Source organism: Protomyctophum parallelum (genome assembly GCF_964188405.1).
Source record: "Protomyctophum parallelum genome assembly, chromosome: 19".
Taxonomy (NCBI): domain Eukaryota; kingdom Metazoa; phylum Chordata; class Actinopteri; order Myctophiformes; family Myctophidae; genus Protomyctophum; species Protomyctophum parallelum.
Window position 1 is genome coordinate 2,891,560 of NC_139717.1, and position 24,108 is coordinate 2,915,667.

General features: G+C 44.2%; 1 protein-coding gene across 1 annotated transcript in view; it reads left to right on the forward strand.

Annotated features, from left to right (window-relative positions):
* The window catches only part of LOC310876329 (low density lipoprotein receptor adapter protein 1), a gene marked incomplete at both ends in the record, with an annotated part of 37,852 nt that extends 14,289 nt beyond the window's left edge, over positions 1-23,563 (forward strand). The window contains 6 exons of the mRNA XM_083789853.1: positions 3,247-3,361; positions 4,759-4,831; positions 5,470-5,553; positions 8,037-8,164; positions 11,476-11,510; positions 23,527-23,563. Coding sequence (XP_083645979.1) covers positions 3,247-3,361; positions 4,759-4,831; positions 5,470-5,553; positions 8,037-8,164; positions 11,476-11,510; positions 23,527-23,563 — 472 coding nt within the window. The remainder of the gene's footprint in view (positions 1-3,246; positions 3,362-4,758; positions 4,832-5,469; positions 5,554-8,036; positions 8,165-11,475; positions 11,511-23,526) is intronic.
* Positions 23,564-24,108: the final 545 nt, after the last annotated feature.

Consider the following 24,108-nt stretch of genomic DNA (forward strand, 5'->3'; position numbering starts at 1 on the left):
GTATTTTCTTTACCAAATTTTATGGTGATTTATTTTTGTATTATTTACTATAGTCCTAATAAACCCCAGGAAATTACATCTGGCCACAGAAGATCACAGGATCTACTGAATGTGAAGGTAGCCTACTGCAAGGCTTATATACTGTGTGTGTAGGCTCAATATGTCAGTTTGTCACATTCAATAGATCCTGTGATCTTTTGTGGCCAGATGTAATTTCTTGGGGTTTATTAGGACTATAGTAAATAATAAAAAAAGAAATCACCATATTATTTTAGCCCCATGCTCAAATGCCCCCGCCCCACTGTCAAAAACTGCTAAAATTCCCAAAACGAGAGAAAGCAGCAAAATTAACACTCACCTTTTAGTTTCTCTAATAACAACCTAAAACATGAACCTTGGTTGAAAAAAACTAAAGTTGTCCTTTAAGCATTATTATCGGTCAATGCTTGCTAATACAGTAGCTCACCTGTAAGAAAAGGAAAACAAAGTCATCATCGTGGTGTTCTTCGGTCCAGTGGACACGAGCAAGCTGTCAGGGGAAAGAAAACAGCCTGTCATGCTTGGTCTGCATTGTTTAAAACAAGTGGCAGCCTGTCAGTGGATTTGCAGACAAATTGATTTTGTGAAGCCAGATATGAGATCCAGTCTGGATCTAATATTGTGTTACTGCAGTGAAATACTAGATATATATATTTTCCCCCGTCCATTACAGAAACCCAAATAGTTTGGATATTTGGCAGAGGCAAGAAAGCCACCAGGTGCTCGACGGAGAAGTACAGTAGATACAAAATATAAAAATAGTAAAAAAAGATGCTCCTGGTCTGGATCAATCGGGATAAGACATCTATTGAAAAAAGGCGGAGATCCATGCGGATACACAAGTTAAAATCACACCCATGTGAAGTAAGTGGTGCAACTCCGTGTGGGGGGTCCTTAGGGGGCGGGGGGAGGTCCAGACCCACAGGAACGCACCCAGGGTTCCGGCCCGATTCCGGCGAGCCGCCCCGCGACCGAAACGGTTGAGAAATGACAGTTACTGTGTGGGGGTCCCTGTACTGTACTGTACTGTACTGGCACACCTGAAATCACCATATATACTGTTAATACGTTAATACGTGTGTGTTTGTGTGTGTGTTGCGCACAGGTGGTGAAAAACAACCATGCTGTTTTCGTGCTCAGACATATACCCAGGCAGCCAGCCAGCTACCCACACACACACACACACATAGTCACTTAAGGAAGTGGTTTGCACCACTTAAAAAGGAGAAGAATCTTTATTAAAACCAAACATGTTTCGACCTATACCGGTCTGCATCAGGGCTGATATTTGGTTGCAATAATATTGTGTTGTGTGTGTGTGTGTGTGTGTGTGTGTGTGTGTGTGTGTGTGTGAGAGAGTTGTATAACAGTTTTCTTTCTTTCTCTTCCACCTCTCATTCCCCGATGTTCCCACCGTCACATTGCTCTCTCTGCACTCTCATAATTGCAGTTGTTGAGCGATGGTACAGTGAATTGATGCTATATAGCAACGCATGCGCGTTAGCTGAATATATTAACCCATTCTGACCTGAGATCAGATTCATACGAGGTTTCCACTGGACACACGCTGGTCTGATGAACCCATTCTGACCTGAGATCAGATTCTAAAAAATGTCAGTCGTTCGATTTTTCAAAAAATAGCAGACCTACAAGCTCGTATCGCGCCACTCGGTGGCGCGATATGAGCTTGTAGGTCTGCTATTTTTCAATAGCTAAAGCATAACATGATGCCGACACCAAAATGGGTGCCCGGTCACCATTTAGGCCTGACGTCGAAAAAAAAGATTTCTTCAAAATCCTGACAGTTTTCTGAAAAACCTTTATGTTTCTGTATCATTGGTGCTCAATATTTCATGTCAAGGACCCCACAAATTATATGTAATATGCCTCTGCCCCCCCCATCTGAAAATATCTTGTTCCAGCTTCCAGGGGACCTCTCCAGAAGCAAAGAAACGTTCGCTCTGAAAGAATATATATTCAAAGATTTGCGCCACATTTTCACACCTTTAAAAAAAATGGCAGACCTACAAGCTCATGAGCTTGTAGATCTGCTATTCTTCAACAGCTAAAGCATAACAAAAATGGTTAAAACACTAAAAGGGGTTCCCGCCCAGAATATATTAAATAGAAAATGCCTCAGTGTCTCAGTCGGCTGTAACCCTGAAGCATCTCTCACGGATAAAAATCACTGCTGTTCATTTATTATTGCTCCGATCTGTCATCCCCATCTGTGCGACCGCATTTGCATAATATTCATAACCTCTCCTCTCACACCATGCTGTGTTTGGGCACATCTAATGCAGGAACAAAGTTACACAACCTTTAATAAAAGACAAGTCTAGCCACCTTGATGGGAGAGGTTGTTGGGGTCAATGAAACATTGCACAAAGTGAGATCCAACATGACCGTGTGAATCTTACTTATTTACCGTAGTATGTATACTGTGTCTCATGCGTGTATCATTGCAAATGCAGTAATTGTAGCTACATTGATTGTAATATTTTATAATATTACTACATATATATTATTTGTTGTTACACATTATCATCTGTTGGGTACCAAAGTGGTTCAGTGGCTAGCAGTAACAGTGGTACAGTTTTAACAGCGGTATCGCCTAATCGCCCACTGTCGTTGGCGGCGGTGGCTCAGGGGTAGTGTAGCCTGATGGGAACCGCAAGGTTGCCAGTTCGAACCCTGTGGGCTCCCCCAGAGTTAGCGTCGAAGTGTCCTTGAGCAAGACACTGAACCCCTGATTGCTCCTGATGTGCTGGTTGGTGCCTTGCATGGTTTCCGCCGCCATCGATCGGTGTATGAATGTGTGTGTAAAGCGCCTTGGATAAAGGCGCTATATAAATGCACCATTTACCATTTCTTGTCGGACGACGTCGCCCAAAAAAATAATTATTTTCGGCCGACGTTCTTCCGCCCACATTTTGACCATCGCCTGTTCGCCTGTAGTCACCAACTGCCTGTAGGGTCCCATTGACAAAAATGCACTTCCGGAAAATTTGTCTGGCTGTCGCCCACTGTTAAACGTACTGTAATAAGGTCCTTGATTGGAGTCTGCCCTGCAGGGCTTTTCTGTGTAGAGTTGAGTTGACATGTTCTCCTCGTTTCTCACACCAAAGACTTAGAGAGAGGGTGATATAAGTAAAGTCACCTTTACCCTCTGTTAATAAATGCATTTAATAAACTCTTCTCTTCCAGAATCTCCTACTGCACAGCGGACAAAACTCAGGACAAGGTGTTTGCGTACGTTTCTCAGAGCCAGTTCAATGAAACACTGGAGTGCCACGCCTTCCTCTGCCAAAAGAAGAAGATTGTAAGTTTGATTGTTTTATTAATTACCGGTATGCAGAAAGGGTACTGTACATTTCAAACCAAGTACACAAAAAAACTGTTACTGTGGACGACAACATGCTAAAGCATTACACTTGTTTACAACAGTTAGACCCCCTCTAAAATGAGATGTGACATCTCAAGGGGCTTATCCTTTCAATAAAGATATATAATAATAATAACAGGGTCCACCATGTTCAATTCATCAGGACATTTAGAGACGTACAAATATACACTTCTATATAAATAAATAAAAACAGGAAATCATCATATAAAGGAAGTAAAAAGGGAAATGCATATACAGTAAGGGGGTGAAAGGGGTGGAGGGGGGGGGACTCAGACTTTACGGGGGCCAGTTTGGAATTGCAGCCGTCCGTAGGTGCCCTTAGAAAGCGCTTAGAGAGCTCTTAGAGAGCGGGTTTGAAGGAGTCAAGGCAACCTCGACACCTTTCTGTTGCAATTAGTTCCTTGATTCTGGTACATTTTAGTCAGAGGTGGTGTGTGGCTCCACCTTGTGGTAGCAGTGATTCCTTCAACTTTAAGAGATAGAGTAATGTGAGATATACAGTACAGTAGGGAGGCAGTGGATCAAGGGGTAGAGCGGCCGGAGTTCGATCCCTGTGGGCTCCTCCCCCAGAGTTGGTGTGGAAGTGTCCTTGAGCAAGACGCTGAACCCTTAATTGCTCCTGATGTGCTGGTTGGTGCCTTGCATGGTTTCCTCTGCCGTTGGTGGTGTATGAATCAGTGTTGATTTCGTCGACTAAAACTACAGTACCTTTTTCCACTGACAAACTAAATGAAAACTAAGCTATGGTGACTAAAACTAAGACTAAATATATTGGCAATTTCGTCAACAAATAAAAGCTAGACTAAAATGTTAGGAAGGCACTAGTGGACAAGAGATCCAGTATAAGTCATTTTACACTTGGTTGCATGCTGAAAATAGCAGATCTACAAGCTCACAGCGTGTCGCAGCGTTCTGTCATTACGACACCATCAAGGCCCACCAAAATACATTTTGTTCGACTAAATCAACTGTAGATTTAGTCGACTAAAATCTTATATTTAGTCGACTAAAACTAGACCAACACAAACAAATTCCGGGTGACTAAAACTAAATGAAAACTATTCAAGAGACTATGACTAAAACTAAAATTTGCTGCCAAAAACATACCATCACTGGTATGAACTATGAATGTGTGTGGGTGAATCTAATGCACAATCGCCCACTTTGAGAAAGCCTGCTGTAGATGACATTTTCAAAGTATGTTTGAGATCAAAATAAAAATAAAGCATTTGCATTATTTTGCTTTTTGTCAGACTCCATCCATTCTTGTGGCTCATTAATCTTTTCATTTCCCCTTTGCTTTGACTCCGTAGGCCCAGGCTGTGACGTTAACGGTAGCTCAGGCCTTTAAAGTAGCCCTGGATCTGTGGGAGGTCGCTCAGGAAGGTACGTCTGTCTGTCTGTCTGTCTGTCTGTCTGTCTGTCTGTCTGTCTGTCTGTCTGTCTGTCTGTCTGTCTGTCTGTCTGTCTGTCTGTCTGTCTGTCTGTCTGTCTGTCTGTCTGTCTGTCTGTGTTTGACATTCAGTAATCAGAACATTGTCTTTTCTCTCTCTCTCTCTCTCTCTCTCTCTCTCTCTCTCTGTGTCTCTCTGTCTCTCTCACTCTGTCTCTCTGTCTCTCTGTCTCTCTCTCTCTCTCTCTCTCTCTCTCTCTCTCTCTCTCTCTCTCTCTCTCTCTCTCTCTCTCTCTCTCTCTCTCTCTGTGTCTCTCTGTCTCTCTCACTCTGTCTCTCTGTCTCTCTCTCTCTCTCTCTCTCTCTCTCTCTGTGTCTCTCTGTCTCTCTCTCTGTGTCTCTCTGTCTCTCTCTCTCTCTGTGTGTCTCTCTGTCTCTCTCACTCTGTCTCTCTGTCTCTCTCTCTGTGTCTCTCTGTCTCTCTCTCTGTGTCTCTCTCTCTGTGTCTCTCTGTCTCTCTCACTCTGTCTCTCTGTCTCTCTCTCTCTCTCTCTCTCTCTCTCTCTCTCTCTCTCTCTCTCTCTCTCTCTCTCTCTCTCTCTCTCTCTCTCTCTCCCCCCCCCCCCCCCAGACAAAGGTAAAAAGAGGACATGCTGTAGCTGTCCAGCCAGTGAAGGACAGATGGAGACCTCGGATACACACTGTGTATCACCAGGTAGACTTTGTTCTTCTGACAACACATTGTCAGTTATTATTATTTGTTCTTCTGATGCGTACTGTATTTTCTCTCTGTAGATGAACAGGGAAAGCTTAGCAAACATTATTATGCTATTTATGGAATTGTTGTTCTAATTCTAAATTAATACTTCATAGTTTACTTTCAGGGAAAATGTAAAATTAGACATTTTCAGGAATGCCAAGAAATAATGAAGTTATTCCTATTATTATTTTGCTTTTCCCCCTCCTTTTTTGAGTAGTGCAACCACTCCTGCAACCAGCAATGTCCGTGTTCACCCACCCACCTATGTGATGTTAATGAGCACCAGTATCTGACTATTAGTACCAGTAGGGGGCGCCAGAAACAGAGAGAGGGATAGTGCTGCTCTGTTGCCTGCTAATGAGAGAGAGAGAGAGAGAGAGAGAGAGAGAGAGATGCGCCACATTTTTCACGATTTAAAAAAAATAGCATATTTACAAGCTCGTGCCGCGCTATGAGCTTGTAGATCTGCTATTTTTCAATAACTAAAGTATAACATAATGCTTAAAACACCAAAAGGGGTTCCCGTTCAGAATGGGTTAAGGCATAACCCTTATATCAATCATCAAAAATGAACAACTACAATAGTATTCCAACTAGTACGTTTACATTCAAATACATTATTAGTTTAACTTCATAATCACTGGGTTTTAACGAATCATAATTATCCAGGATTCATTAATACATTATTAACACAATCCATGCCAGTACATTCCAATAGAAATGCAGGCCAGGTGCCAGCGTGTAAAATAAATTAAAAAAAAGTTTTTTTAAGATGCAAAATGATGTCCTGGCTCAGGGGGTTATAGTGCTTAAAACGTAACCTGGCGTTCCTTGGCTTGGATTGGGTTCAAGTAAATTGATTCTTAAAGTAATCAACCCTACCCTAAGCCCACGAGACACAACCTGATAAGATACATGTGATATTTGTCAGTCAGGTTATGAGCTGGAATTACCTTTTTAATTTGGTTTTGTGCTAATCTATGACTCTATTTTATAGATTAGCCCTGAAGCCTCTTTCACACACATTTAAAGTTGGCCTTTCATCTGACTCTGTGCCCAAAATAACATGGTTGTTATTATGCTACTACTGTCAGCTACTGCCTAAAATAACATGGTTGTTATTATGCTACTACTGTCAGCTACTGCCTAAAATAACATGGTTGTTATATTCTACTACTGTCAGCCACATACTCATTATCGGCCACTAAGGCCTGACCTTGTTAACCTGACGCTGCCAGATGGGGGCGGTATTGGGTAACCATGTTCCCCAACACAGCTTCCATCTGGGATCTCTCACGGAGTTCAGCTAACACCGATCCGTTCCGTACCGAACCAATCAGCGTGAGCTAAGGGCGGGATATGTGCGAAACCGGATGTGAAGCTATATAGACACGTCAATATGATTGGTTGTGTTTGCACGCCCACACGGTGATAGACAGACGGTCCCATCCAATCATCTACCAAGTATCTTGAAAAAAAGGAACAGCCCCGTCATCGAATTTGCTTCCGAGATCCCAGATCCCAATAAGCTGTGAAACAAATTTGTGTAGCAAGCTTCTTGGATCTGGCAGCGTCAGGTTATGACCTTGTCTGCACAATTGGAGATAATCCTCCATTCACTGAAGGATTCGTTGTTATTTGAGAAACGTACCTTCTTAAATTTCCTCCCAACTAAAAGTCAAGTCATTCTTCTCCCTGAGAACAGAGGAGGAAACTGACATGAAAGAGATCAGCCCGTTGAGAGAAGAGCCCCATTTAAATTCAGCCTCGCACAGGAGGAGCAAAATGACACAGGCTTGAGTTGACGTCTCTCTTAACCCATTTAGGCCTGAAAAAAGTGTCTTCTGAATCCTGACAGTTTTCTGAAATAGCTATGTTTCTAGGCCTATATCACTCAATATTTCATGTTGAGGACCCCAAAAATGATCTGTAATTGGCCTCCGAGACCCCCCCCATCTGAAAGTATGATGTTCCAGGGACCCTCCAGAAGCAAAGATTTGAGTTAAAAACGTTCGTTCTGAAAAGATATATTCCAAATTTGAGGCACATTTTTACGATTCTTAAAAAATAGCAGACCAACAAGCTCGTAGCGTGCCACTCGGTGGCGTGCTACGAGCTTGTAGATCTGCTATTTTTCAATAGCTAAAGCATAACATAATGCTATCACCAAAAGGGGTTCCCGCCCCAAAATGGGTTAATGTGCTGGAGACGTACTGACTCAAACAAAGACCTTTTGGCTCTCTGCTCCACCATTGCTCACATACTGCTATCCTTGCCTCTATGTGTTTTTTGTTTGTCTGTCGTGGTCCCGTCTGTCTACCCCTGTGGCTCGCCTCGCTTGTGATTTCCTGGTTCTAAAATATGCTGTCTCTCTTTCCTCTGTTTCCTCCTCATCCTCTCTGTCATCCTGACGTCCATGTCTGCTTCATGCCTCTCAGAGTCAGAGAAACAAAAGCCGACTGAAGTGACGGAGAAGCCCAGGCGGCCGTTCTTCTCCTCCTCGCTCAGTTCCCTCTCACCTCGGAGCAACCCGACGCGCAGACGACCCATCAAGCTGGACTCCTGGGTAGGACACTGTACTCTCCTTGGTCTCTCTCTCTCTCTCTCTCTCTCTCTCTCTCTCTCTCTCCCCCCCCCCCCCCCCTCCTGGGTAGGACACTACAAATCACTGGCCTCCTTTAAAACAGGACAACATTTTCACCTGTCAGCAGCAGGTCAGAGGTCAGAGGGAGAGGAGGTGTTAGATTGTTGTTCATGACTATTATGTGTGTGAGTGAGCATCATGGGACCAGAATGGAAACGAGACCGCAAGGTCTTTCTTCGGAAATCCTTTTGGTCGACCAAAATGCCTGACTGTACCTTTGTGCTGTTTGTGTTTTGATTTTTTTGTCTAATGAAATATTCATCCAATCAATCAATCAATCAATCAATCAATCAATCCTTGCGTAATCATAATCACCTCACCTGGCTCCTGGCATGAAGTGTCGCGCTGACATGAGTGCATTAACCCATTTAGACCTCAGGACGATTCTACAAATGCCTTTTGAAATCACGACAGTTTTCTGAAAAACCTCATGTTTCTAATGTCAGTGGTTCTCACAGGGTTAAAACCTCATGTTTCTAATGTCAGTGGTTCTCACAGGGTTAAAACCTCATGTTTCTATGTCAGTGGTTCTCACAGGGTTAAAACCTCATGTTTCTAATGTCAGTGGTTCTCACAGGGTTAAAACCTCATGTTTCTATGTCAGTGGTTCTCACAGGGTTAAAACCTCATGTTTCTAATGTCAGTGGTTCTCACAGGGTTAAAACCTCATGTTTCTAATGTCAGTGGTTCTCACAGGGTTAAAACCTCATGTTTCTATGTCAGTGGTTCTCAAATATGTTGTTCCAGGGACAGAAGCAAAGATTTAAAAACGTTCGCTCTGAAAGAATATATATTCAAAGATTTGTGTCAACATTTTCACGATTTTTCAAAAATAGCAGACCTACAAGCTCATAGCACGGCACTCGGTGCCGTGCTATGAGCTTGTAGATCTGCTATTTTTCAATAGCTAAAGCATAACATAATGCTTAAAACACCAAAAGGGGGTTCCCGCCCCAGAATGGGTTAAAGCGGTCGGTTGTGGTATGGGCTTGTGTCTGGGTTTGTACTCCCAGCATGGCCCATGGCAGCAGTTTGTAGTCGGTTTGTACTCCCAGCATGGCCCCCATGGCAGCAGGCAATGTGGAAGATTGACAACTAATTGGGCTATACAGCATAGTGGCTGACAGTCAATTTCATGAGCTCCCCCAGCCCAAGGAAGCAGGGCGATGACTTTGATGTGTGTGTGTGTGCGTGCGTGCGCGTGCGTGCGTGCGCGATAATTCAAGTGCATGCATCCAACGTCATACATTTTGGGGTTGCTTGCAATCCCACATATCCTTCACAATTTCACATCAACTTCACGTTCTGCCTCCTACCAGGTACTTTGGCCTAATGTAAAAGCACAGTGATGTAAAATTGTAAATAGGTTTTCAATGCAATGAGTCCCAGGATGCAGGGATGGTCTTTTTAGACGAGTCCCACTTCAACGACGTTAGGAGTCATATTTTTACAAATTGCAGCATTAAACTCCCATTTCATTTTATAACTCCCATTTCATTTTATATGGATATAATGTGGTTATATTCATGTAGAAAACAGAAGAAGAAATGATTATTATGACTAAAGCTAGCAAAATATCTCAATTTCTTTTAACGTGTATTATTTTTACTGTACATGCTGAGTTCAGTAGTGCATCCCGTGGATGCAGAGGTTGCTGTTTTATTGCGTCCCTTAACCCATTTTGGTGTTAGCATCATGTCGTGCTTTAGCTATTGAAAAATAGCAGATCTACAAGCTCATATCGCGCCACCGAGTGGCGCGCTACGAGCTTGTAGGTCTGCCATTTTTTGAAAAATCGAAGAACGACTGACATTTTTTAGAATCTGATCTCAGGTCAGAATGAGTTAATCAGACCAGTGTGTGTCCAGTGGAAACCTCGTATGAATCTGATCTCAGGTCAGAATGGGTTAAATATAAACTGTGTTTTGGGATACAAAAGGCACCCTATTTTAATCTCTGCAGAAGGAGGGTATATAGCTTATACTATGTATAGATACTATGCCGTAAAAAGTCACATTACAGTAGCTATGGACAGGCCATCTACCCTGGCTGTGCTCTGCAGAGCGCCTACTGTATCTGTAGGTTTTTATTTATATTATGCAGGCACATTCTGTCAGTCAAATTGTGTTAATTTACAGTCACTTAACATTAGGTGGCACCATAACCCTTCTTATCGTACAGTACGTACTGATCTGCTAAAAGAAAACCCTTTCTGCTCGTCTGTTATCCCATTCTGAACGGGCACCCATTTTGGTGTCGGCATCATGTTATGCTTTAGCTATTTAAAAATAGCAGATCTACAAGCTCATATCGCGCCACCGAGTGGCGCGATACGAGCTTGTAGGTCTGCTATTTTTGAAAAATCGAAGAACGACTGACATTTTTTAGAATCTGATCTCAGGTCAGAATGGGTTCATCAGACCAGTGTGTGTCCAGTGGAAACCTTGTATGAATCTGATCTCAGGTCAGAATGGGTTCATCAGGACCAGTGTGTGTCCGGCGGAAACCTCGTATGAATCTCAGGTCAGAATGGGTTAAATAGTTTCATTCATGGGGAAGATAACGGTTTGATGGATGCCGATCTCATCAAGTCCATATCAATATGATTATATCTACTCTACTGCTGCTAGTCGGGTTTATGATTGATAGTCTCGTTTGCTCTGTTATATGTTGGGAGAAAATGTTAACTCAATTTGGCATAATAAGCTCCTATAGCTATAGAAAATCCATGTACTGTATGAATGCAATTATTCCGATACGTTATATTGCCAAATAGTGTAAATCCTGAAATATTGGCTTATGAATATTGATTGCTTATTTTAAATTTAAGTCTTCTGCGAAGGCAATATTCGATTGTGGCTCTTTGACTCGTTTGTTAATTTGATTAACCCATTCTGGATCTGGACGGGAACCCCTTTTGGTGTTTTAAGCATTATGTAATACTTTAGCTATTGGGAAAATAGCAGATCTACAAGCTCATAGCGCGGCATCGAGTGCCGCGCTATGAGCTAGAGAAATGTGTCTGAAACTAAATGAAAACTAATCAAGAGACTGACTAAAACTAAAATCGAAATTTGCTGCCAAAAACAACACTGGACATAACGGTAATAGAGGTTGCTGGCCACGCTGAGTACAGTATGTGAGTAATATTGTACAGTATACAGGGTTACAGTATGGAGCCAGGAGGTGTGGATGTACAGTATGCATTGATTCCTGTCTTTTGTGTCTCACAGGAAGTGGAAGATGGCCTTGATGATGCCTTCTCAAGGTAAGTGTGTGTGTGTCGTGTGTGTGTGTGTGTGTGTGTGTGTGTGTGTGTGTGCGTGTGCGTGTGTGTGTGTGCGTGTGTGTGTGTGACACTTGCACTTGCATAGTAATACTGGTCATCATTGGACACAAGCCGGCCTGTAAAGTATAATACAAGAAAGAGACTGAGCCCTTATCACCAGGGTTCACGCCGTTAACAAAATAATGCATTTGTTGTTTCCATACTTTTAATGAGTGACGATAAAGTAGCCTATATTAAGTAGTGAAGGGAGGGAAAAGCGACCACATGTCGCCCAGTCCAATCTGAAGCCATCTGTCCTTGTATTCCACGACTGGTAGCCAGCCAGACAGGGCTCTGGCAGAAAGGCATGTTTTTATGCAGCAGATACCCGACGGTCACTTGAACACTTGACAGACAGACAGACAGAAAAGCACTGATCATTAATTTGTCAATAATATACTTTAGTTTTTATTTGTGTTTTGTTCTTGGGGAGGGTGGAGAAAGAGTACTGTACCCTTCACTATGGTATTTGTAGAATTTCTACTAGGAACTTACTAATTACCATTATTTATGTTATTATAGAGCAACGAAGTCTGACGTCACTTTCAGTAGAGGGCGTCAGTCCCCAGGTTCATGAATTTGTTTAGTTGCATTGAAATCCCCATTGAGGCGATTTGAGATCGCCTCATATAACAACTGTGTTTGAAAAATAAACATGTCACCCCGGCCGCTTCACTCATATGGATATGAAGAATCAACTGACTGAGAGAAAACGCTAATGTTACTGCTGCTGAATTAGTGAGATTTCCGCTAGAAGCAGACTGTATCATTATATGAGTGACTGACTGTTGCAAAAGATACACAGACACCTCCCTGACAATATAACGCCGAGACAGCTTGTTTATTTTTGGACCACAACGCTTATAGTAGACGATATTAAGATCACCCCATGTTATTCTCCATAGAGAAATTACTTCCGCGAACCAGGGGAATCGAAGGGATGAGCGAGTTACGTCAGGACTTTAGAACCAGGGGAATGGAAGGGATGAGCGAGTTACGTCAGGACTTTAGAACCAGGGGAATCGAAGGGATGAGCGAGTTACGTCAGGACTTTAGAACCAGGGGAATCGAAGGGATGAGCGAGTTACGTCAGGACTTTAGAACCAGGGGAATGGAAGGGATGAGCGAGTTACGTCAGGACTTTAGAACCAGGGGAATCGAAGGGATGAGCGAGTTACGTCAGGACTTCAGTGCTCTATTATTCAAATATTTGTGTTGAAGTTTGCACCTTCAAGGACAGACAACAGATGACAACAAATACAGAACAAAACAACAACACCACCAGTACTCAACATTCATGTATAGTGTATCAAATTCTGAGATGCAATGTAAAAACCAAAAACTGACCATTATTTGTGTATTATTATTATTTTCTTTATCATTTTGGTTTCCAAAATGTAATATATTATATATAAGTACTGGACTGCGCATATGTATTTAAAATGTTTAGTTTAGTGTTTCAATATGAAGCTGTTGCTTCCATGCAGCAAATAAATTATACTTTGAGAGTGTTTGCTAAAAAGAACATCTGCTCTCTAGTCTCCTTTCAAGGTTACAGATTAGTTGTTCCAGGCCTTGATTGTGCACTAGCCAATTCCACTCAGGGACACTCTACGCGTCTACATTTGAAATTTAAATTAGATTTGATTGCAACACATGGAATCCAATTATACTTGGTGTTGATTTTTTCCCCTGATTTAACCATGCGGCATACTGTATTAAAGGACCACTTCACCACTTTTCAACATATCTTCATATAATTAATTAGTCAATTTACAATTTACAATTTAGGCATTTAGCAGACGCTCTTAATCCAGAGCGACTTACATTTAGGCAAGAACAAAAGCATGGGAATACATCACATAAAAGCATTTATCATGAAACATGCGTAAGCTAAGAAGGTAACAGTGGAATATCTATATGATGAAACTATACATACACTATACATAATAAACTATACATATTCACTACTATGCTATACATATGTACTATGGCGTGCTATGACTATATACAATACAATTATAGTGCTGTCTACATAACATGCTATAAGTCTAAGTCAAATGCTATCTAAGCCAACAGAAATTCTATCTAAGGGGTTAGGGTAAGTGCTATGGGCCATGATGGAGTCTGAAAAGGTGGGTTTTCAGGCTACGGCGGAAGATTGGGAGTGATGCTGCAGTTCTGACTGCAATGGGAAGTGCATTCCACAGTTTTGGAGCCAGAAGGGAGAAGAGTTTGGGACGTGTGGAGCGTTGTCCCGGCGTTTTTAGTGAGGGTACTTCCAGTTTCCCTGCGTTGGCTGATCTGAGTGCGCGGGAGGGTTTGTAGGGTTCAATCATACTTGTAAGATATGGGGGAGCCATACCTTTGGTTGCTTTGAATGCCAGCATCAGAGTTTTGTATTCTGTGCGGGCAGCGACCGGGAGCCAGTGGAGGGAGCGGAGCAGGGGGGAGACATGTGAGAATTTTGGCTGGTTGAAGACCAAGCGAGCTGCTGCATTTTGGATCAGCTGGAGAGGCTTAAGTGCACATGCTGGTAGGCCAGTAAGGAGGGAGTTACAATAGTCGAGTTTTGACAAGACTGTTGTCTGGATTAGGAGCTGGGCTGATTCCTGGGTGAGGAACGGTCTAATTCGTCGTATGTTATAGAGTGTGAACCTACATGATCGAGTGACAGCTGTGATGTGAGCTTTGAACGAGAGCTGACTGTCCAGGACAACACCAAGATTCCTGGCTGTTGGGACAGACGTTACCAGGGCGTTGTCTACGGAAATAGTTAGTCCTCACTAATGTTCATGATAAAATACCACAATTATTTTCTACTCGGTCTGTGTCTCATAGAAGCGCTGTGGGCAGTTCAGAATCCCATCCACCAGTGACATCATCGTTATTAGGCAGATTTATTTTAAACTATATATATATATATAATATCTTTAGATTTTTATTATCGTGAGAACGATGGCTTCCATTTTCGCATTGCAACTTTTCAGGACTAGAAAGCCTGCAGTTTCTATATTAGCTTGTATTCCCCATCGATGATGTCACTGGTGGACGGGTTTCTGAACTGACCACAGCCCTCCTATGAGACAGAGTAGCTACCAAGTATCGATTATTATTGAATACTTTTTTGATGAATTGAATACATTCCTATTTATATATCAAGGAATCAATTATGAACTTAAAGGGGTATTTTATGCTTAATCGTCACACACCACATTCCAATGCAAAAACAGTGAAACTAGCAGATCTACAAGCTCACAACACGTCGCGATGCAGCGCGCCATGAGCCTATGATGCCCAAAATAGATGTTTATTAAATAATTGATTATCAATATTTTAGTTTATAATTGATTAACCCATTTTGGGGCGGGAACCCCTTTTTGGTGTTAGCTTTTTGGTGTTTGGTGTTATGTTATGCTTTAGCTATTGAAAAATAGCAGATCTACAAGCTCATAGGTCTTGTAGGTCTGCTATTTTTGAAAAATCGAAGAGCGACTGACATAGAAACATAGCTTTTTCAGAAAACTGTCAGGATGTATACAAGAAATTTTTTAGAATCTGATCTCAGGTCAAAATGGGTTAAATCGATTACTTACTTTATAATTACTTATCCCGATTACGCCGGCTGGCGCATAGGGCAGCAGCAAAGTTCCTCCACTTGCATCTGTCTTTGGCCATCTGGTCCCCCAGCTCTGATGTTGTTGTCTTTGGCCATCTGGTCCCCCAGCTCTGATGTTGTTGTCTTTGGCCATCTGGTCCCCCAGCTCTGATGTTGTTGTCTTTGGCCATCTGGTCCCCCAGCTCTGATGATGTCTTTAGCCATCTGGTCCCCCAGCTCTGATGTTGTTGTCTTTAGCCATCTGGTCCCCCAGCTCTGATGTTGTTGTCTTTGGCCATCTGGTCCCCCAGCTCTGATGTTGTTGTCTTTGGCCATCTGGTCCCCCAGCTCTGATGATGTCTTTAGCCATCTGGTCCCCCAGCTCTGATGTTGTTGTCTTTAGCCATCTGGTCCCCCAGCTCTGATGTTGTTGTCTTTGGCCATCTGGTCCCCCAGCTCTGATGTTGTTGTCTTTGGCCATCTGGTCCCCCAGCTCTGATGATGTCTTTGGCCATCTGGTCCCCCAGCTCTGATGATGTCTTTAGCCATCTGGTCCCCCAGCTCTGATGTTGTTGTCTTTAGCCATCTGGTCCCCCAGCTCTGATGTTGTTGTCTTTGGCCATCTGGTCCCCCAGCTCTGATGTTGTTGTCTTTGGCCATCTGGTCCCCCAGCTCTGATGTTGTTGTCTTTGGCCATCTGGTCCCCCAGCTCTGATGTTGTTGTCTTTGGCCATCTGGTCCCCCAGCTCTGATGTTGTTGTCTTTAGCCATCTGGTCCCCCAGCTCTGATGATGTTGTCTTTGGCCATCTGGTCCCCCAGCTCTGATGTTGTTGTCTTTGGCCATCTGGTCCCCCAGCTCTGATGATGTTGTCTTTGGCCATCTGGTCCCCCAGCTCTGATGTTGTTGTCTTTAGCCATCTGGTCCCCCAGCTCTGATGTTGTTGTCTTTGGCCATCTGGTCCCCCAGCTCTGATGTTGTTGTCTTTGGCCATCTGGTCCCCCAGCTCTGATGTTGTTGTCTTTGGCCATCTGGTCCCCCAGCTCTGATGTTGTTGTCTTTGGCCATCTGGTCCCCCAGCTCTGATGTTGTTGTCTTTGGCCATCTGGTCCCCCAGCTCTGATGATGTTGTCTTTGGCCATCTGGTCCCCCAGCTCTGATGTTGTTGTCTTTGGCCATCTGGTCCCCCAGCTCTGATGTTGTTGTTTTTGGCCATCTGGTCCCCCAGCTCTGATGTTGTTGTCTTTAGCCATCTGGTCCCCCAGCTCTGATGTTGTTGTCTTTGGCCATCTGGTCCCCCAGCTCTGATGATGTCTTTAGCCATCTGGTCCCCCAGCTCTGATGTTGTTGTTTTTGGCCATCTGGTCCCCCAGCTCTGATGTTGTTGTCTTTGGCCATCTGGTCCCCCAGCTCTGATGATGTTGTCTTTGGCCATCTGGTCCCCCAGCTCTGATGTTGTTGTCTTTGGCCATCTGGTCCCCCAGCTCTGATGTTGTTGTCTTTGGCCATCTGGTCCCCCAGCTCTGATGTTGTTGTCTTTGGCCATCTGGTCCCCCAGCTCTGATGTTGTTGTCTTTAGCCATCTGGTCCCCCAGCTCTGATGATGTTGCTGGAGCTCCTTCTCCATCGTCCTACGCCATGTGTCATTTTCGGCCTGCCTTTCTGTCTCTTTCCGTCTGGGGTCCAGTCAGTGTAACGCCAACTGTTGGGATTGCGTTGATGTCCATTCTGAGCACACGGCCAATCCAGGTCCACCTGTGTTTATTGATTATGCTGTGCATGTAGTCTTGTTGGGTTGATGTTGAGGAGGTTATTGTTTGAGATGGTCTTGGGCCAGAATATACGTAGGAGGCATGATGTTTATAGTTTATGGATGTCTCTTTCTGTTGTTTTCCAGCATTCTGCACCGTATAGTAGTGTTGAGAGTACGCAGCTTTGGTAGATCAGGAGTTTTGTTTTTGTAGTTTGAGTAGGTTTTAGGGAGAGGACTAACAGCACAATGATCAGTGGTTAGACATAGGGCTAGCAACCCTATTCTGTAAAAACGGCTATATGCTACGGAAACCATTACATTGATTAGTTTAACTTCCAGTGTGCCATTTTTATTTCATGTATTCGTTTGGCGCTAGAGTGCCCTGCAGATGAGGCAGACTTTACTCTAAAAAGCCCTTCCATTTACCCCCAAAACCACCAGGTATAATCTTCCATTACTACTTTGTGGTGTCACATCTCAACTCTGTCTGTCCGTCCGTCCGTCCGTCCGTCTGTCCGTCCGTGTACAGCTACTGTAATCAACGGCACCGTTGGCCCAGTCGATGCCGACCCGGTCGATCCAGCCTGGTATAGCGCCACCATGGGGCGGATTTTCACATTTTTAACCAATAACTGCACCGAGCTGACATGAAACTTTGCATGCATAGTTGCACACTACCTAAATGGCCTACTAAAAACACAGAGCACTCCATGCTCTCTATTCATTTCCAGATATTCTTCCAGATATGGAGGGTTGAGTGGTCCTGACATCATAAAGCTGGCAGCTCATTTAAACTGCGTGCGTGCGTGCGTTCGTTCGTTCGTTCGTGCGCAAGAGAGAGATACATTTTGAAAGACTGGGGAATGTCAGCAGTGTTCACTTTTGTTCGCTTATACAGTACTTCACTATTCACCCTATGCAGACGCATGTTGACATTAAGTTAAGTTAAGGGGTGGCAAGTTTGGCAACTAGTCACAATATCCCTTTGGCAGCCCATACGTCCAAACAGAAAATCCTATCTGATTGTATTAAACGACGTCAAATTTACTAATATTGCAGCTGTACGAAATGGTTTCTTTCTTTCTATCTGCAAAGTGTTTGTTTCATAAAAATGACTATGAGCTACTTTCTGTCAAGAAATTCCTGTGTGTGTAGTTTTGGAGTTTGAAAGTGCTCATTGGATATCACTCAACGCCCCTAGTGCGGAGTGCATTCCACCTGTCTGCACATAATGCAGGAGGCAGCAGGACGTTGCTTTATTGAACGCTAAAATAATCACCTGCTTGACAGAAATACCTCTCATGGCACCATATTTAAGTGTGAGCCATCATGTGCTCTGTATTCCCTGATGAAGGGCGGCTTATCCGCCGAAACGTTGGATTCATTCGTCTGAACCTGCTGCGTCCTAATAAAGTATTGGCACTCTGGCTATTGGCGTGTGTGGCCGGCCACTTTCTTGTTTTTTTTCAAGATTCCCTCTGCAGAAATTAACTCATAACATGTCTTCTACGGTGGATCTTTATGAAACAAACACTTTGCAGACAGAGGATAATTAGAGCTTTTCGTACAGCTTCAATGTCGGTGAGTGTGACGTCGTTTAATACAATCAGATAGGACTTTTCTGTTTTGGATTTATGGGGGCTGTCAATGGTAAATTGCAGCTAGTTGCTGCCACCCTGCCATTAACTAAATGGAAGGTTGGCCACGATCTGCATAAGGTCTATGACCACACAGCTCCCCTACTCTCTCTTCCGGTGGACACACGCTGCTACTGCACTTGTATTGGTGACGAAAAGATGCTCTGCCGATCAGTTAAAGGAGAGTTCCATACTAGAAGACTTTCTTACCTTTATTTGTAGTTGTTACGTCCCCACCAAAGAGGTCCAGGTGTTATTTGTAGTTGTTACGTCCCCACCAAAGAGGTCCAGGTGTTATTTTGTGCAAGAGCGCATTATTGGCTATTTCCCCTACCATAAGCCCTTGGGTTTTTGTGCTACTTCTTATTTCTATCACTCAAATCAAATCAAATAAAAAAGGGTGCAGTGCACACCCCGGCGCCATACCAGGTTTGAGGCCGTTAGGTTGGATGTCGCCCAAGTAATTCCTGGGACACGCAGACACACACATACTGTAGGTTTTGTGAGTTAAAGGATAGATGATCGACACATGACATTCGTAATTGAGGGCTTTTAAATAAATAAAACATGTAAGCAGAAATCTTTACTCTTCCCTATACAGATGGGGGTAGTTTCCGGACTTTTGTACATTTGTACAAAATGCGTCACTAGCTCCTCTAAAGTGCTTTCAGTCTCGTTCTCAACCTCAGAGATTATGGAGAAGTGTCTGATCCCCCTGACTTCACCGTCACTCACTCACGCACGCCCATGAGAGCCTGTATGTATTTATTTTTCATTAAAGAGAGAGAGTAACATGTTATTTATTCTCTCCCTTTTATAGCAATCTGAACAGCCAGAGGCCATTTTAAACACCACAATCAATCACCATGAACCTCATGGGTGGCCGAGGCACTGTTTGTTTTATTTATTTCTTTGTTATTTTGAGCTCCAATTGATCCAGAGAACCGTAGCTCTCGTAGCGTGATCTCAAGGTGACTTCTAGTACTGGAGCCCCTGCTGTGAGCAGTCCTGAGGAGGGATACCAGACAACTCCCCCTTTACCAACTCGACCCTGCGAAAAGTGTTAATGCAGTTGACAGTTAATTTAGTATTTCCCTCCCTACCTGAAATCTGAAATTATCTTGTATACATATTTATTTGATTGTATAGTAGTCGATCTCTATACTCTATACTGTAAAATCAAGGAAGAATAACATGAGACGGTGACCGCTTAATTAAGTTCATTTAGGACCTTCTAGCAGTTAATTTTGTTTTATTAAACACATTTCTTCCATATGTAGCCCGTGTTTTGTAATGGCATCATGAAGCTATTACGCCCACATGGATATACAGAGTGAACTTAACAATTAATACCAATCACCAAAATGAAGTTATGTTTGTTATTTACAGCTAGGTAGAGTAGTGGGGCGAGATGGAAAAGGGGCGACCGTACCTGTTATTTACAGCTATAGGTAGAGTAGTGGGGCGAGATGGAAAAGGGACGACCGTACCTGTTATTTACAGCTATAGGTAGAGTAGTGGGGCGAGGTGGAAAAGGGGCGACCGTACCTGTTATTTACAGCTATAGGTAGAGCAGTGGGGCGAGATGGAAAAGGGGCGACCGTACCTGTTATTTACAGCTATAGGTAGAGTAGTGGGGCGAGATGGAAAAGGGACGACCGTACCTGTTATTTACAGCTATAGGTAGAGTAGTGGGGCGAGGTGGAAAAGGGGCGACCGTACCTGTTATTTACAGCTATAGGTAGAGTAGTGGGGCGAGATGGAAAAGGGGCGACCGTACCTGTTATTTACAGCTATAGGTAGAGTAGTGGGGTGAGATGGAAAAGGGACGACCGTACCTGTTATTTACAGCTATAGGTAGAGTAGTGGGGCGAGGTGGAAAAGGGGCGACCGTACCTGTTATTTACAGCTATAGGTAGAGTAGTGGGGCGAGATGGAAAAGGGGCGACCGTACCTGTTATTTACAGCTATAGGTAGAGTAGTGGGGTGAGATGGAAAAGGGGCGACCGTACCTGTTATTTACAGCTAGGTAGAGTAGTGGGGTGAGATGGAAAAGGGGCGACCGTACCTGTTATTTACAGCTATAGGTAGAGTAGTGGGGCGAGATGGAAAAGGGACGACCGTACCTGTTATTTACAGCTATAGGTAGAGTAGTGGGGCGAGATGGAAAAGGGGCGACCGTACCTGTTATTTACAGCTATAGGTAGAGTAGTGGGGCGAGGTGGAAAAGGGGCGACCGTACCTGTTATTTACAGCTATAGGTAGAGTAGTGGGGTGAGATGGAAAAGGGGCGACCGTACCTGTTATTTACAGCTAGGTAGAGTAGTGGGGCGAGATGGAAAAGGGGCGACCGTACCTGTTATTTACAGCTATAGGTAGAGTAGTGGGGCGAGATGGAAAAGGGGCGACCGTACCTGTTATTTACAGCTATAGGTAGAGTAGTGTGGTGAGATGGAAAAGGGGCGACCGTACCTGTTATTTACAGCTATAGGTAGAGCAGTGGGGCGAGATGGAAAAGGGGCGACCGTACCTGTTATTTACAGCTATAGGTAGAGTAGTGGGGCGAGATGGAAAAGGGGCGACCGTACCTGTTATTTACAGCTATAGGTAGAGTAGTGTGGTGAGATGGAAAAGGGGCGACCGTACCTGTTATTTACAGCTATAGGTAGAGTAGTGGGGCGAGGTGGAAAAGGGGCGACCGTACCTGTTATTTACAGCTATAGGTAGAGTAGTGGGGCGAGGTGGAAAAGGGGCGACCGTACCTGTTATTTACAGCTATAGGTAGAGTAGTGGGGCGAGATGGAAAAGGGGCGACCGTACCTGTTATTTACAGCTATAGGTAGAGCAGTGGGGCGAGGTGGAAAAGGGGCGACCGTACCTGTTATTTACAGCTATAGGTAGAGTAGTGGGGTGAGATGGAAAAGGGGCGACCGTACCTGTTATTTACAGCTATAGGTAGAGTAGTGGGGCGAGATGGAAAAGGGGCGACCGTACCTGTTATTTACAGCTATAGGTAGAGTAGTGGGGCGAGGTGGAAAAGGGGCGACCGTACCTGTTATTTACAGCTATAGGTAGAGCAGTGGGGTGAGGTGGAAAAGGGGCGACCGTACCTGTTATTTACAGCTATAGGTAGAGTAGTGGGGCGAGGTGGAAAAGGGGCGACCGTACCTGTTATTTACAGCTATAGGTAGAGTAGTGGGGCGAGGTGGAAAAGGGGCGACCGTACCTGTTATTTACAGCTATAGGTAGAGTAGTGGGGTGAGATGGAAAAGGGGCGACCGTACCTGTTATTTACAGCTATAGGTAGAGTAGTGGGGCGAGGTGGAAAAGGGGCGACCGTACCTGTTATTTACAGCTATAGGTAGAGTAGTGGGGTGAGATGGAAAAGGGGCGACCGTACCTGTTATTTACAGCTATAGGTAGAGTAGTGGGGCGAGGTGGAAAAGGGGCGACCGTACCTGTTATTTACAGCTATAGGTAGAGCAGTGGGGTGAGGTGGAAAAGGGGCGACCGTACCTGTTATTTACAGCTATAGGTAGAGTAGTGGGGCGAGGTGGAAAAGGGGCGACCGTACCTGTTATTTACAGCTATAGGTAGAGTAGTGGGGCGAGGTGGAAAAGGGGCGACCGTACCTGTTATTTACAGCTATAGGTAGAGTAGTGGGGTGAGATGGAAAAGGGGCGACCGTACCTGTTATTTACAGCTATAGGTAGAGTAGTGGGGCGAGGTGGAAAAGGGACGACCGTACCTGTTATTTACAGCTATAGGTAGAGTAGTGGGGTGAGATGGAAAAGGGGCGACCGTACCTGTTATTTACAGCTATAGGTAGAGTAGTGGGGCGAGGTGGAAAAGGGGCGACCGTACCTCTTATTTACAGCTATAGGTAGAGTAGTGGGGCGAGGTGGAAAAGGGGCGACCGTACCTGTTATTTACAGCTATAGGTAGAGTAGTGGGGCGAGATGGAAAAGGGGCGACCGTACCTGTTATTTACAGCTATAGGTAGAGTAGTGTGGTGAGATGGAAAAGGGGCGACCGTACCTGTTATTTACAGCTATAGGTAGAGCAGTGGGGCGAGGTGGAAAAGGGGCGACCGTACCTGTTATTTACAGCTATAGGTAGAGTAGTGGGGTGAGATGGAAAAGGGGCGACCGTACCTGTTATTTACAGCTATAGGTAGAGCAGTGGGGTGAGATGGAAAAGGGGCGACCGTACCTGTTATTTACAGCTATAGGTAGAGTAGTGGGGCGAGGTGGAAAAGGGGCGACCGTACCTGTTATTTACAGCTATAGGTTGAGTAGTGGGGCGAGGTGGAAAAGGGGCGACCGTACCTGTTATTTACAGCTATAGGTAGAGCAGTGGGGTGAGGTGGAAAAGGGGCGACCGTACCTGTTATTTACAGCTATAGGTAGAGTAGTGGGGCGAGGTGGAAAAGGGGCGACCGTACCTGTTATTTACAGCTATAGGTAGAGTAGTGGGGCGAGGTGGAAAAGGGGCGACCGTACCTGTTATTTACAGCTATAGGTAGAGTAGTGGGGTGAGATGGAAAAGGGGCGACCGTACCTGTTATTTACAGCTATAGGTAGAGTAGTGGGGTGAGATGGAAAAGGGGCGACCGTACCTGTTATTTACAGCTATAGGTAGAGCAGTGGGGTGAGATGGAAAAGGGGCGACCGTACCTGTTATTTACAGCTATAGGTAGAGTAGTGGGGCGAGATGGAAAAGGGGCGACCGTACCTGTTATTTACAGATAGGTAGAGTAGTGGGGCGAGGTGGAAAAGGGGCGACCGTACCTGTTATTTACAGCTATAGGTAGAGTAGTGGGGCGAGATGGAAAAGGGGCGACCGTACCGGTTACCCTGAGGAGCACAGCCTTTTTCAGACAGATCTGTGTAGTGAACGCCCTTTATTTCCTGGTCTTGAGTGGTGTTGTGCATGATCTGTTGTGTCCTTTTGTACCTCTGGCATGCAGCAATATGGAGATGGAGGACATGGACACTGGTAAGTGAGGTGAGATCTTTTTCATTTCAGAACCATCCCTGAGCTTATGTGGCATAATGAGACCAGGGTTCCATTTGCTAGGGGAAAACCCATTTTGGGGCGGGAACCCCTTTTGGTGTTTTAACTAAGCATCATGTTATGCTTTAGCTATTGAAGAATAGCAGATCTACAAGCTCATAGCGCGCCACCGAGTGGCGCGCTACGAGCTTGTAGGTCTGCTATTTTTTGAAAAATCGTAAAAATGCGGCACAAATCTTTGCGTTTGTTTTTATTTTGATGTAAGGCCTACATGGGTTAAGGCCTCTGCTTTTGACATCCCTGCCTTATTCATTTATATCTGTTGGTGGGGATATTGTTTTATGCCCGTTTCTGGTCAGACTGGATTCAATTAATAATGTATTCACGTTTGGGAAATGTAGACTCTGATATGTTTGATAATTAGGTATCACAATTTAACAATTTAATTAAAAAAAAATGTTAATCTCATTAACCCTGGTGTCCCTTTTGGGGAATTGATAAAAAAGAATAGCTGCAGTAGCAGATATTGAAGCTC